Source organism: Notolepis coatsorum (assembly GCF_963971535.1).
Source record: "Notolepis coatsorum genome assembly, chromosome: 11".
NCBI lineage: Eukaryota > Metazoa > Chordata > Actinopteri > Aulopiformes > Paralepididae > Notolepis > Notolepis coatsorum.
Window position 1 is genome coordinate 101597445 of NC_140175.1, and position 13109 is coordinate 101610553.

The window sequence follows — 13109 nt, forward strand, 5'->3', positions numbered from 1 at the left end:
AGACCTCTTTCTCCCTCTCTCCTCCCCCAGACTCCCAGAGTTATGCACTGCCTGAAATGCCTCCACCAGCATGTCTGCCTTCTCTTTATTGGTTACTGCTTCTACCCCCCCCTTCTGAATCACTGGAATCGAGCTTTTTTTTATATATTCCAGCCATTCTGTGTACGACTGCCCACATCTGCCTCACAGAAGTCTCAGGGCCTAGTGTTTCACAGAACTTCCTCCAACTACTCTTTTTAGCATCTTTAATAACTCTTCGTGCTACTCCCCTTAACCTCTTATATTCTACTGACTGGCATAACCCTGGATACCGTCTCACCCTCTTGTATGCTTTATTCCTATTCCTTACAGCTACGTCACATTCTTTATTCCACCAGGGAACCATCCTTATAGCTCTGGGTTCCTCCTTCATAGGGATTGTGCCCTGCGCTGCCCTATGTATCATCTCACTAAGAGAAGCATTCCACTCGTCTACACTCCCCTCAGAGTCAATCTCTCCTACCCACTTTCGGGCCGCCTCCAAGAACTCTTCCCAATTAGCTTTCGAAAAATTATACCTGGGCACCCTCTCCTCGATTTCTATTATCAGATCCCTTCCAAATTTGCACAGAATAGGACAGTGGTCGCTTCCCATAGTATTACTATCCAGCGCTTCCCACTCTCCAACCCTAGCCAAACCCGAGGAGGCAAAACACAAATCTATGTGACTGCAAGTATTCCTTGTGACATCAAACCTAGTCGGTCTATCATCATTTATCATAACTAGCTCATGCTTATCCAGGATCTCCTCAACCACGACTCCATTACTGTCCTTACTATTGCTTCCCCACAATGGGTTACGAGCATTAAAATCACCGACCCATATAACTGGACATCTCACCTTCTGCATAATTTCATCAAATTCAGGCAAAATAAGTTGTTTACACGGATTATATAAATTAAGCACCGTTATGGGACTATGGCTCTGATTACTCCAAACTTCCACTGCCACACACTCAAGGTTAGATGTTATGTCCAATGCCCTATACTGGATCCCTTCTCTAACGAAAGTTGCACACCCTCCGCCTCTTCTACCAACTCTGTCTTTTCTTAAACACTCATATCCTGGAATAACAAACTCAAGGCAAGGTTTCAGCCACGTCTCCTGAATGCAAATTAACTCAGGTTTCACTATGACTTCCTCCACAAATCTTTTTAACTCCTGTCCATTAGCGATCAGGCTCCGGGCATTCCACTGAAGAATACAGAACATCAGTGATCTAATCCACTTTCTTCTTCCTCCATACTGCTGTCCCCCTCACTCTCCCTGTCTGTCGTCCGCCCCCTGCCTATCTGCCCACTTATCTTCCCATTCTCCTTTGCCCCTAGTGCACACGACTGTTCACCCCCACTTTTCTTCTCATTCTCCTTCTTCTCCCTCTCCTTTGCCCCTCCACTCCTGCATATCTGCCATTCAACCCCACTTTTCTTCTCCTTCCCCTTTGCCCCCAGTGCAGCACCCTTGCCCGGCCGCTGCCCACCCTCACCCAGCACCCCACTCTCCTTCAGTACAGTATGGATTTCTTCTCCCCTTATCCCTACCCCCAAAAACCTCTCAGCTGCATTAGCCACCCTTTTACAGACGTTAGACTTTGATTCACTGCCCTTCACTCCCGCCACCACCTCTACCATGAAAGCCAGAAACGCTGTCTTGGTCATTATCATCACCTCATCCTGAGACGCGGCTGGCAGACCAGGTCCAGACCGAGACGCATCGGAAATAATAGGAGGCGCGGCTGGCAGAGTTGGAGCAGATTGCTGACTCCCCTGCTGCACCCTGTTCACCCCCTGTCTCCTTTCCTTCTCTTTCGCAGTCGCAACTGACTTAACTGCCTCGGCATATGACACCTTGTACTGATCCCTCACAGATTGCACTTCCTTGGCCTGAGCAACATATGCACACCCACGAAACGCTACATGGTGTTCCCCTCCACAGTTACAGCATTTGGGAACCTCTGCATTGCACTCCTTGATCTCATGACCCTCGCCACACTTCGCACACCTCTGTTTCGCCCTGCAAGCCCCTGCAATATGCCCGAACTTCTGGCACTTATAGCAGCGCAGCGGTGGCCTTACATACTCTCTCACGGCGTACGACATGCTCCCTATATACACCCTGACTGGTAACACTGCGTCTGCAAATGTTACCACTACTGGCGCTCCTGAGCTCCCCTCCCTTGCCTTGAATCTATAGACACCACTGACAATTCCTCCCTTGATATGACCCTTAATGTCCTCCTCGGTCAACTCACCGCAAACCCCGTAAATGACTCCTTTTAGCCCCTGCTGTCTCTCTCCAGGGATAATTGTCTCCACCCCTATCTTCATCACCGTTGTCAACTTCCCAGCTGCTTTAAACTGTACTGAATCCTTGCAGCATACTCTCAGCACGCCGTTTGACAATGTTTTTGTCTCATATCCTGGTCCTATCTGATCATCCAAACTTTTTTCTAGCTTTAATGGATGCAGTGCGGCCGCACCTGCATTAATTTTGAATCTCACCAAGACCTCAAACTCTTCACTGCTACCCATTTTGCCAATTTTAACCCCCCCTTCCCCCTCTGGTGACCTGACTCTCTTCCTACTCCCTGTATCCATAGATCTTTCCACAGCAAAACGGTCCTTTCCACAGCAAAACGGTCGGCAAGGTCCTTTCCACAGCAAAACGGTCGGCAAGGTCCTTTTTCTCATTTAGCTCCTTCTTCTTCTTCTTATTTGAATTTCCGGCAGAGTAGACGCATCGAGGCGTATTACTGCCCTCCGCAATTCTTTTTATGGGCTCTTCTTCTTCTCCTTCTTCTCCTTCTTTTTCTTCTTCTACTGGACCCCGTCATCACCTACATTGTCCATTGGAGTGCAGCTACTGCTGCTACTTCCTGTCTGAGCCCCCCTCCGCGGGATTTCTTATACTACACTAGTGGTGTTCCATCTTTAGGCCTCTTCAACTCACACTTTCTCCTTCTTCTCTGCTCCTCTTGCCTGTCCAATACTAATACATACACTAACGCTATATCCTCTGGTACAACTCTGAAGCATGCAGAAATGTCAGCACTGCCTCTGTGATCAACTGGTGGTTCTCATTATCCATGCCAAAGAATGATTTAAGAGAGAAGGAAGATACTCCCAGCTCTACCAGACTTTTATAAAAGATTTCCCTCTCTTTCCTATACCTTTCACATTTTAGGAAGACATGCCCGACAGTTTCAGTCTCTCCACATTCACACACCCCATCTGGATGTTTGCCCACAATGAACAAGCTACTGTTCAACCCACAGTGCCCCAGCCTCAGTCTACACATCTTCACCCTATCACTCCTTGACCCATATCCCTCCACCTTGATCTTGACCCGAGGCTGCAGAGAGAAATAGTGCCTTCCCTTGGTCCCCCTTTCCCACTCATCCTGCCACTCAGCCTCAACTCCTTTCTTTATCTTATCTCTGAGTTCTACTCTTCCCATTGAAATACCTATCTCTTTCTCCCTTCCCAGGCTGCTCCTGAGAGAATTGTTGAATATATATAGAACACAAATGTTCTAGAATGCTCTATTATGACATCATACTGTGAGATCACAAATGTTCTAGAATGTTCTATTATGACATCATACTGTGACATCACAAATGTTCTAGAATGTTTGCTTATGACATCATACTGTGACATCACAAATGTTCTAGAATGGTCTATTATGACATCATACAAATGTTCTAGAATGTTTAAATGTATTGATATTTTTGCCAAATTTTATATTCGCATCCAGACCATTCCAGAGTGATACCCCACAAACTGCAATGTACATACTTTTAAGAGTTGTACGTACGTACCGTAGGTTGCTTTAAAGCTAATGTCCCTCTAAAATTATAAACACTCTCTCTAGCCGTGATTTTTTTGAATGTTGCTTGGTAATTTGTTTTTTATTGCCAGAAACATAATTTGTGCAGATTTGAATTTGATTAAGTCCATGCATTTTAATGTTTGACTCCTTACAAACAGACTATTTGTGTGATCTAAATATCTACCATGATGTACTTACTATCCGTATGGCTCTTTTTTGCAGTGTGCATATCATATCTGTCACCAGTTATAAATCTGAGAGCTGAGTGATATGCAGAATCCAGAGGTTTAAGAGTTGATGCCGCAGCATGCCTATAAATTACATCACCATAGTCCAAAACTGATAAGGATGAAGACCAGAAAAATACTTTCGGCTTTTTTACATAAGGGTCCTTCATTTTCAATTCATCAAAACATTTAGAGACATACAAATATACAGTAGTTTCATAAAATTTTTTATTGTTTGGGGAAAAAAGGAAAAACATCTTAGGGAGCCAGGGGCTGGAACATCTGGGGAGGACCGGGACGGTTGGGGTGGTTCTGAAGAGGGTGCCACAAGTGTCTGTGTGGTGGTCCATAGTGCATGGGCAGGTCCATCATGTTCTGATTGACAGGTGGAGGGTGATGCAGCAGGTTGTTGTTGTTCAGGAGGGGAAAGTTCTGCATGAAGGGAACGTAGGGAGCCAGGGGCTGGAACATCTGGTACGGGGGCTGGGGGTAAATTATGTGTGGCGGGACCAGTAGCGGAAATTGTACCGGCTGAGGAGGAGGACCGGGACGGTTGGGGTGGTTCTGAAGAGGCGGGCCGACGCGCAGCCTCTTGACAAGGGTAGCAGGTTCTGGAGGAGGACCCTCTCTCTTACCTGAAATACCTGAAATATCTGTACTCTGACCTGTACTCTTCTTACTCAGCTCTGCCTCCCCCTCCTTCTGGATCTCCTGGATGATGCGCTCGTCATCTTGCGTGGGGTCACTCATGAGTGAGCACTTGCGGCAGTGCCTACAGCGGGCGCCGGGGGAGGGGGCGTAACCACACTGACAGAAGTGGTTGTAGCTGTTGATGGCTGGCTCTCTGCAGAGGTAACACATGAAGCCTCCACAGCGGCACCACATGTGGTTACAGCCTTCTGACTTCACCAGACCCATCCCGCACTTCACACACTTCCTCACCCGAGCCGCCGTCATACGCTCCTCAAAGAGCACCCTCATGCGGATCTCGTCTTTCTCCAGGACCTGCTCACATGTCTTCCCACTATGCTCTTTCCACTGGACATGGCACTTCCTACAGCTCTCCTTGCGACAGCGAGGATTGGGACAGCTAAACAAGGACATGCCCTTGTCCAACAACGCTGGGAAGTTGCAGAATGGACACCTCACAAGCTCCTCAGCGTAGGTAGCAGCCACAGCCTCTTCAGCCTGTCTCTCATAGTATTTGCACAGAATGTTCTCTGGCAGGACCTTCTCCAGCTCACACACTGGGTACGAATATGGACAGCCCCCCTCCATGCAGCTGAGGTCCGACTGTCCAGAGCCGAACACAGCCTCCTGAGCGTACTTCACCAGGCACTCTTGACAGAAGAGATGGCCGTCAGAACACTGGGTCATCTTCTCAAATGCAAACTCCCCGTAACAGCATCCACACTCAATCAACTGACCATCCCTTATATACTCATCCTCGTTGACCTGATGAGCTAGCAGGAAGTCCTCATGCTCTGCCCACTCCTTGGCTTTCTGCTGGTAGAAAGTGACCTCCTTCTGAACAGAATCTTCCAGAGACCTGTAGGTTTTGCAGTAGCGACGGTCGTTCTCCAGGAAAAACATCTTCCTGGTAACCTTCACTGAACCTTGCTCAAACAGGAAGTTAACATAGCAGGGCTCAGCGTAGGCTCTGCTGCGATGTCTCTTCCCAGACTCCTGCCACTTCTTCAGAGCGTCACATAAGGCCTTTCGTGTGATGGCATAGTGTCCCTTGAGGCGGTTCAGGGCCCATTTGATGTCTTGACAGCTGAGCATCCTGAAGTCAGACATCAGCAGGTCAGCAGTCTGCATCACAGCCTCTGGCCCCACTGCCTCCAGCTTGGTGTAGTCAAACAGGTCCTCAGTCACCTGTGTATTAGTGTCTCCAGCCTCCAGGAGGATACTAGTAGGTGCTGATACGGAGGGCTAGGGCCTCCACGGGTTGCGTTTAATAACGCACACGTTATCCCAACGGGACGGACATTACTGCTACAGCAGCCGACCATCAGGCAGCAACACAGAGAATAGCTCGTGCACGTTAAAGGGGAGGGACTCTTAAAGGGCAGGTACAGAACGAAGTAGTCATCAGGCAGTAACACGGAGACCGGCTTGCTCACTTAAAGGGAGAGAACTCTTAATGGTCAGTAACGTTATCAGAAGACTAGAGTGCAACACTTGATCGGGGCACATCACACTGAACGATTACACAGGCATGAATCAATTACCCTTTCCTGTCAACAACAACATATGAAGGGCTATTACAGAACAAAGTAGTCTTATTAGCAGGCTTTCCTACACAGCCGCACCCAAAAGTCTACTTAGACCTTTTGAACTAAACAGGAAAGTCTCAGTGGTCCTCTGTATCCGGGAGACTCGGGAGCTGCACCGGCCGGGACACAGGGCGCAGGTATATTCTGTCCTTCACCTGGACAGCTGCGGTGCGGGTGCGCCCGTCAGTTCCAGGGTACGTGACCTTCCCTGGCTGCCAGAGTGCCCGAGGAAGCCGCGGGTCAACGATGAGGGCCACCTGGCCGAGCGGCTTTCTTGCCGTCCTTCCTCCACTTCTGCCTCTCCGGAGCCCTATCTTGGTGTGAAATGGCCCAAAATAGTCTACTCTGGTGGAATAGAATGGGGGCTTGTAGAGACGCGGGCGACAGGGCGGAAGGGCTGCCATTTTAGGCATGTCAGGCTTTGCTCGCCTGGCGTGACGTTCTCGGCAGGTGTGCTGATGCTTGCGGATTGCTCCTCTTCCATGTAGGACCCAGAGTCGGGATCGAAGATCAACGAGTACCCTCTCAGGCCCGGGGTGGAGAAGAGTTTGATCATAATCTTGGATGATCAGCTTTGTCAGGGGGTGATGTGGATCCAAGACGATTGGGTGAATGTCATCCATCTCCAAGTTCTCGGCCCCGTGCGGCCTACCGCCTACTCTGAGGAGACAGGTAGCCTTGTCGTACTCTCGAGATAGAGTGGCGAAACGACTGTCTGGGGGAAGAGGTCGGTCAGACTTGAGGGCCTTGATCTCCTCTGGGAATGAGTCCAGCTGGGTTTGTTTAAGGAGGACCTTCTCAGCGTTGAGGAAGTCGGCCGCTTCATAAGGCTGATCAGTGGTCTGGGCATCAGCCGCACCGTGAAGGGACCTGACTGTTGCTTGGACGAGATCTTTCCATGAAGAGAGGTCTTCAAAGGCAGGGAGCGGAGGACTGGGAGAGGTCCTAGGTTGAGTACTAGGTTGAGTACTAGGCTGAGTACTAGGCTGAGTACTAGGTTGAGTACTAGGCTGAGTACTGGGTTGAGTACTAGGTTGAGTACTAGGTTGAGTACTGGGCTGGGTGCTAGGCTGAGTACTAGGTTGAGTACTAGGTTGAGTACTGGGTTGAGTACTAGGTTGAGTACTAGGTTGAGTACTGGGCTGGGTGCTAGGCTGAGTACTAGGTTGAGTACTAGGTTGAGTACTAGGTTGAGTACTAGGTTGAGTACTGGGCTGAGTACTAGGCTGGGTGCTAGGTTGAGTACTAGGCTGAGTACTAGGTTGAGTACTAGGTTGAGTACTAGGTTGAGTACTAGGCTGAGTACTGGGCTGAGTACTAGGTTGAGTACTAGGCTGAGTACTAGGCTGGGTGCTAGGCTGAGTACTAGGTTGAGTACTAGGCTGGGTGCTAGGTTGAGTACTAGGCTGAGTACTAGGTTGAGTACTAGGCTGAGTACTAGGCTGAGTACTAGGTTGAGTACTAGGTTGAGTACTGGGCTGGGTACTAGGCTGGGTGCTAGGTTGAGTGCTATGCTGAGTACTAGGTTGAGTACTAGGCTGAGTACTAGGCTGAGTACTGGGTTGAGTACTAGGTTGAGTACTAGGTTGAGTACTGGGCTGAGTACTAGGCTGGGTGCTAGGCTGAGTACTAGGTTGAGTACTAGGCTGGGTGCTAGGTTGAGTACTAGGTTGAGTACTAGGCTGAGTACTAGGTTGAGTACTAGGTTGAGTACTAGGTTGAGTACTAGGTTGGGTACTGAGTTGAGTACTAGGTTGGGTACTGAGTTGAGTACTGAGTTGAGTACTGGGTTGAGTACTAGGTTGGGTACTGAGTTGAGTACTAGGTTGGGTACTGAGTTGAGTACTAGGTTGGGTACTGAGTTGAGTACTGAGTTGAGTACTGGGTTGAGTACTAGGTTGGGTACTGAGTTGAGTACTAGGTTGGGTACTGAGTTGAGTACTAGGTTGGGTACTGAGTTGAGTACTGAGTTGAGTACTGGGTTGAGTACTAGGTTGGGTACTGAGTTGAGTACTGAGTTGAGTACTGGGTTGAGTACTAGGTTGGGTACTGAGTTGAGTACTAGGTTGGGTACTGAGTTGAGTACTAGGTTGGGTACTGAGTTGAGTACTAGGGATGGTCGCACCATAGGTAGGACTCTGGGTACTGTGAGTAGCTACAGGGGGCCCTGTGTGAGATTGTAGGTTGCTCAAGTGAACCAGGCATGTTGGGAGCTGGGTTGGCGACACAGGGGGAGCGGCAGGGCGAGGCGTCGCCTGTGCTGGGTGGTGTATCACTGGAGTGATGGCGGCTGGATTAGCCGGCAGGGGATGCATGTGCTGTGGTACGGTAGGAAGGGCTAGAGGCACAGGTGCCACTACGTGGTGCTGTTGTCCAGGTGGTGGATAGGTCGGCTCAGATGTTGCTGCACGTACAAGAGCCCTCGTCTTTGACTCTTGAAGTGAGGTGACCAGTTTGGCTACTTGAAGTTCCTTCTCCTTCTTCTTAAGCCGCCTCTGCCTGTCCAGGCGTTTAACGATAGCTTCCCGTGCGTCTTGTGCTTCCTGCTCTATGCGTTGTAAACGTTTACACTCCAGGTTGGCGTCGTAGTCTTCTTGTACCTGGCGCTGTAGCTCCTCAAGCTCCATGGAGTGGATGTACTCCTGGAGGATTGCTTCCTGGGCTGGTGAGAGAGCGTGTTGTCGGTGTACACTCCCAGATGAACGATGGGAGCCAACACCTGACCTTATGGTGGGTCTAGGAATTGACAGACGTGAGGACCTACTACCTTCATACGGGGCCCTTGTGGTACTCGCCGGGTATGAACGATGGGAGCCGACATCTGACCTTATGGTGGGTCTAGGAATTGACTGATCTGAGTACTGACTGATCCGAGTACTGACTGATCCGAGTACTGACTGATCCGAGTACTGGCTGATCCGAGTACTGACTGATCCGAGTACTGACTGATCCGAGTACTGACTGATCCGAGTACTGAGTTCAGGTTCATGACCCACCCTGAGGTCACGTAGGTGGCTTGGTAGGTGGCGCTCTCTCTGCGGGTGAGCGGTGGTCTCTGTGGTGTCCTGGTCTGCCATAGCGTCTTGGAGGAGCTCTATCCGGCTTCGAAGGACCATGATACGGAGGGCTAGGGCCTCCACGGGTTGCGTTTAATAACGCACACGTTATCCCAACGGGACGGACATTACTGCTACAGCAGCCGACCATCAGGCAGCAACACAGAGAATAGCTCGTGCACGTTAAAGGGGAGGGACTCTTAAAGGGCAGGTACAGAACGAAGTAGTCGTCAGGCAGTAACACGGAGACCGGCTTGCTCACTTAAAGGGAGAGAACTCTTAATGGTCAGTAACGTTATCAGAAGACTAGAGTGCAACACTTGATCGGGGCACATCACACTGAACGATTACACAGGCATGAATCAATTACCCTTTCCTGTCAACAACAACATATGAAGGGCTATTACAGAACAAAGTAGTCTTATTAGCAGGCTTTCCTACAGGTGCTGCTGTGGCTGCTGCTGCTATGCCTCTCCTGGGATACGCTGGGTTTTCCAACAGCATATTACATATAACATTCAAGTCTTTCACATTGTTCTGTTGGATCAAATCTGCAATATAGGCCTCCTGGACATCAGGGAATAGATCCAACAACCCAGTGATTAGGGTTCTCACATGGGGGGGCTGCTGCTCCACTCCCTCTGCCCCATGTGCCTCCCGTGGCACAGAGGGCCCAGGCCTTGCATCCTCTAGCCTGGGAAACATCGCAGGGGCCAGGGCCGGGTTGGCCGGGGCCGGGTTGGCACCCTCCGGGTTGGCACCCTCCGGGTTGGGGGCTGGAGCCGGGGCCACAGCAACCAGATTACCAGCAATATTGCCGAAGAAGCGGGTCAAGGCTGGGGGAGCAGGTGGGTTGGGGTTGGGCACCCTGGCATTGGGGGCTGGTGCAGGGGCCACGGCTGGAGCCTGAACCAGATCAGGTAAATTATTGAGATGTCTGAAGTAGTGAGTCAATTGTTGAATATATATAGAACACAAATGTTCTAGAATGCTCTATTATGACATCATACTGTGACATCACAAATGTTCTAGAATGTTCTATTATGACATCATACTCTGCCATCACAAATGTTCTAGAATGTTTGCTTATGACATCATACTGTGACATCACAAATGTTCTAGAATGGTCTATTATGACATCATACTGTGACATCACAAATGTTCTAGAATGTTTAAATGTATTGATATTTTTGCTTAATTTTATATTCGCATCCAGACCATTGCAGAGTGATACCCCACAAACTGCAATGCACATACTTTTAAGAGTTGTACGTACCATAGGTTGCTTTAAAGCTAATGTCCCTCTAAAATTATAAACACTCTCTCTAGCCGTGAAATTCTTTTGAATGTTGCTTGGTAATTCGTTTTTTATTGCCAGAAACATAATTTGTGCAGATTTGAATTTGATTAAGTCCATGAATTTTAATGTTTGACTCCTTACAAACAGACTATTTGTGTGATCTAAATATCTACCATGATGTACTATCCGTATGGCTCTTTTTTGCAGTGTGCATATCATATCTGTCACCAGTTATAAATCTGAGAGCTGAGTGATATGCAGAATCCAGAGGTTTAAGAGTTGATGCCGCAGCATGCCTATAAATTACATCACCATAGTCCAAAACTGATAAGGATGAAGACCAGAAAAAGACTTTCGGCTTTTTTACATAAGGGGTCTTCATTTTCAATTCATCAAAACATTTAGAGACATACAAATATACAGTAGTTTCACACATTTTTTAATTGTTTGGGGAAAAAAGGAAAAACATCGTGCTGTGTATCGTGTATCGCCGAAAGGTCCGAAGATATCGTGATATCATACATGTATTTAGGCCATATCGCCCAGCTCTAATTGGCAGGTACATTTTGGCTGCACTTGTCGACAGTCCTGCGATCGTCCCGTCATCCGCTGCTGCCGCTCAGCTCGTTGGTCATCGGGGCATCTGAACCGGAGTTTCAGAACTGCACGGCGCTGGGCGGGATGTTGAACATGGACGGATCGAGCTGCTGTCCTTTGAACGGCGAGCCCTCTGCGTCCAAACCCTTCTTCAGCATCTCGTGCACCTTCATCTCGTGGCTCTGTGGCTTGCCCTGGAGCTTCTGGTGGTAGTCGAAGGTCAGTTTGTCCAGAACGGCGTGTTCCTCCTCGTCCAACGTTGCCCTGCTGCGCTCCCTGTTGATCTGGTTCAGATCGATCTCCTTCTCCCCCTTCAACACCGCGTTCCACCAGACCTCCCCGCACTTACTGAGAGACAGGACCACCCAGCGTCCAGGCTCCAGGCTCCACAGAGAGTTCTCCTTGTTGATCTTGTGAGAGAGTTCTCCCTCCATGAGGACCTGCTCTGCAGCGCCCTCCGTCAGAGACACACACACACTGCTGCTCTGCATGCTGACACACACCTGTCGGCCCTTGACGATGTTTTTGGGGACATGGACACGGATCTCCACATCAGTGTAGTCCTGAGACCAGGTGTAGTTCTCCCGGACCGCTCCATTGTAACTCTCTGGGTTCTCCTGGAACTGGGCCTGATTCGCTGGTTTTGTACTGGCTGCTGCTGCAGACACCTGGCCTCGCTGCGCCGCTCAGCCCGGCCTGCTGCTCCGTGGCTCAGAGCCACCGGCTGCCCGGTTGGAGACGGACGCGGCCGCCGCAGCATCCGAAGGTGAGCTCTGCGTCTGGGCAGCCTCCTCCTGCGGCTCCGCCTGGATCTCCAGCTCCTGCTCCGCGGGGGGCACAGCTCTGGCCTCCTCTCTGGCCTCCTCCTCTCTCTGCTGAAGCTCCTTCAGCTTCCCGTCTCGGTCCTGCTCCGCCACACGCTCAAACAGTCGGAACATCTGTAGGACCATTTTCTCTGCCACTCCTGGAGGAAACCCCATTCGGTCGTTGGGAGCCGCCAGCAGGCGGTAGAAGTCGGTCTTGCGGTACAGAAAGCCGAAGTAAACCTGCAGAAAGTTCTGTACGTTCCCGACATGCTGCAGGATGCCTAGCAACGCGTTGTCATACATCTCGGCCATCTCCAGTGGCGACGCCATTATTGTCGGTGCTGCTAACAATGAGATTAATAATTGATAATTTTGTGGGTGATGCCTGTGCACCGCCGGCCAACGGGAGAGGGTCTGTATTGTCTCTTTCCACAGCAAAACGGTAGGCAAGGCACCTTGGTTGAGAAATGCAGGCTTCAATCTATGTTGTTTAGTCTATCTGTTCAGTACTGTTCAGTCCTGTTTCAAGATGCACAATGAGATTTTCTTCTTCTTCTTCTTATTTGAATTTCCGGCAGAGTAGACGCATCGTGGCGTATTACTGCCCTCCGCAATTCTTTTTATGGGCTCTTCTTCTTCTCCTTCTTCTCCTTCTTCACCTTCTTTTTCTTCTTCTACTGGACCCCGTCATCAACTACATTGTCCATTGGAGTGCAGCTACTGCTGCTACTTCCTGCCTGAGCCCCCCTCCGCGGGACCCTCCTTGCCCCCTGCTATCTTATCCTGGGCTGCTTTGTCCCTCGCAGCCTTGTCCCTCGCAGCCCCCTCAGCCAATTCATTACACACCTCCTTCCAGTCCAGACCTTCCAATCCCAGATGTTGAACCGCTATCCTAACAATCATCTTCACCATCTCTGTTCTACCCTTAGCCTCTGCCATACCAGTAACTACCCCTGCCACGAAGGCCACAATACCT

General features: G+C 49.8%; 1 protein-coding gene and 1 pseudogene across 2 annotated transcripts; both read right to left on the reverse strand.

Moving 5' to 3' along the window:
- Positions 1-4353: 4353 nt before the first annotated feature.
- LOC311237220 (E3 ubiquitin-protein ligase RNF216-like) lies at positions 4354-11336 on the reverse strand (the record flags this gene model as incomplete). The annotated part of the gene is made up of 3 exons (XM_084325027.1): positions 4354-6012; positions 9872-10336; positions 11307-11336. 3 exons carry the CDS (start codon positions 11334-11336, stop codon positions 4354-4356), a joined length of 2154 nt encoding a protein of 717 aa, XP_084181153.1.
- Positions 11337-11386: 50 nt separating this feature from the next.
- On the reverse strand, positions 11387-12463 carry LOC311236775 (nudC domain-containing protein 3-like; annotated as a pseudogene). Its single transcript has one exon. The product of its transcript is annotated as a nudC domain-containing protein 3-like (transcript).
- Positions 12464-13109: the final 646 nt, after the last annotated feature.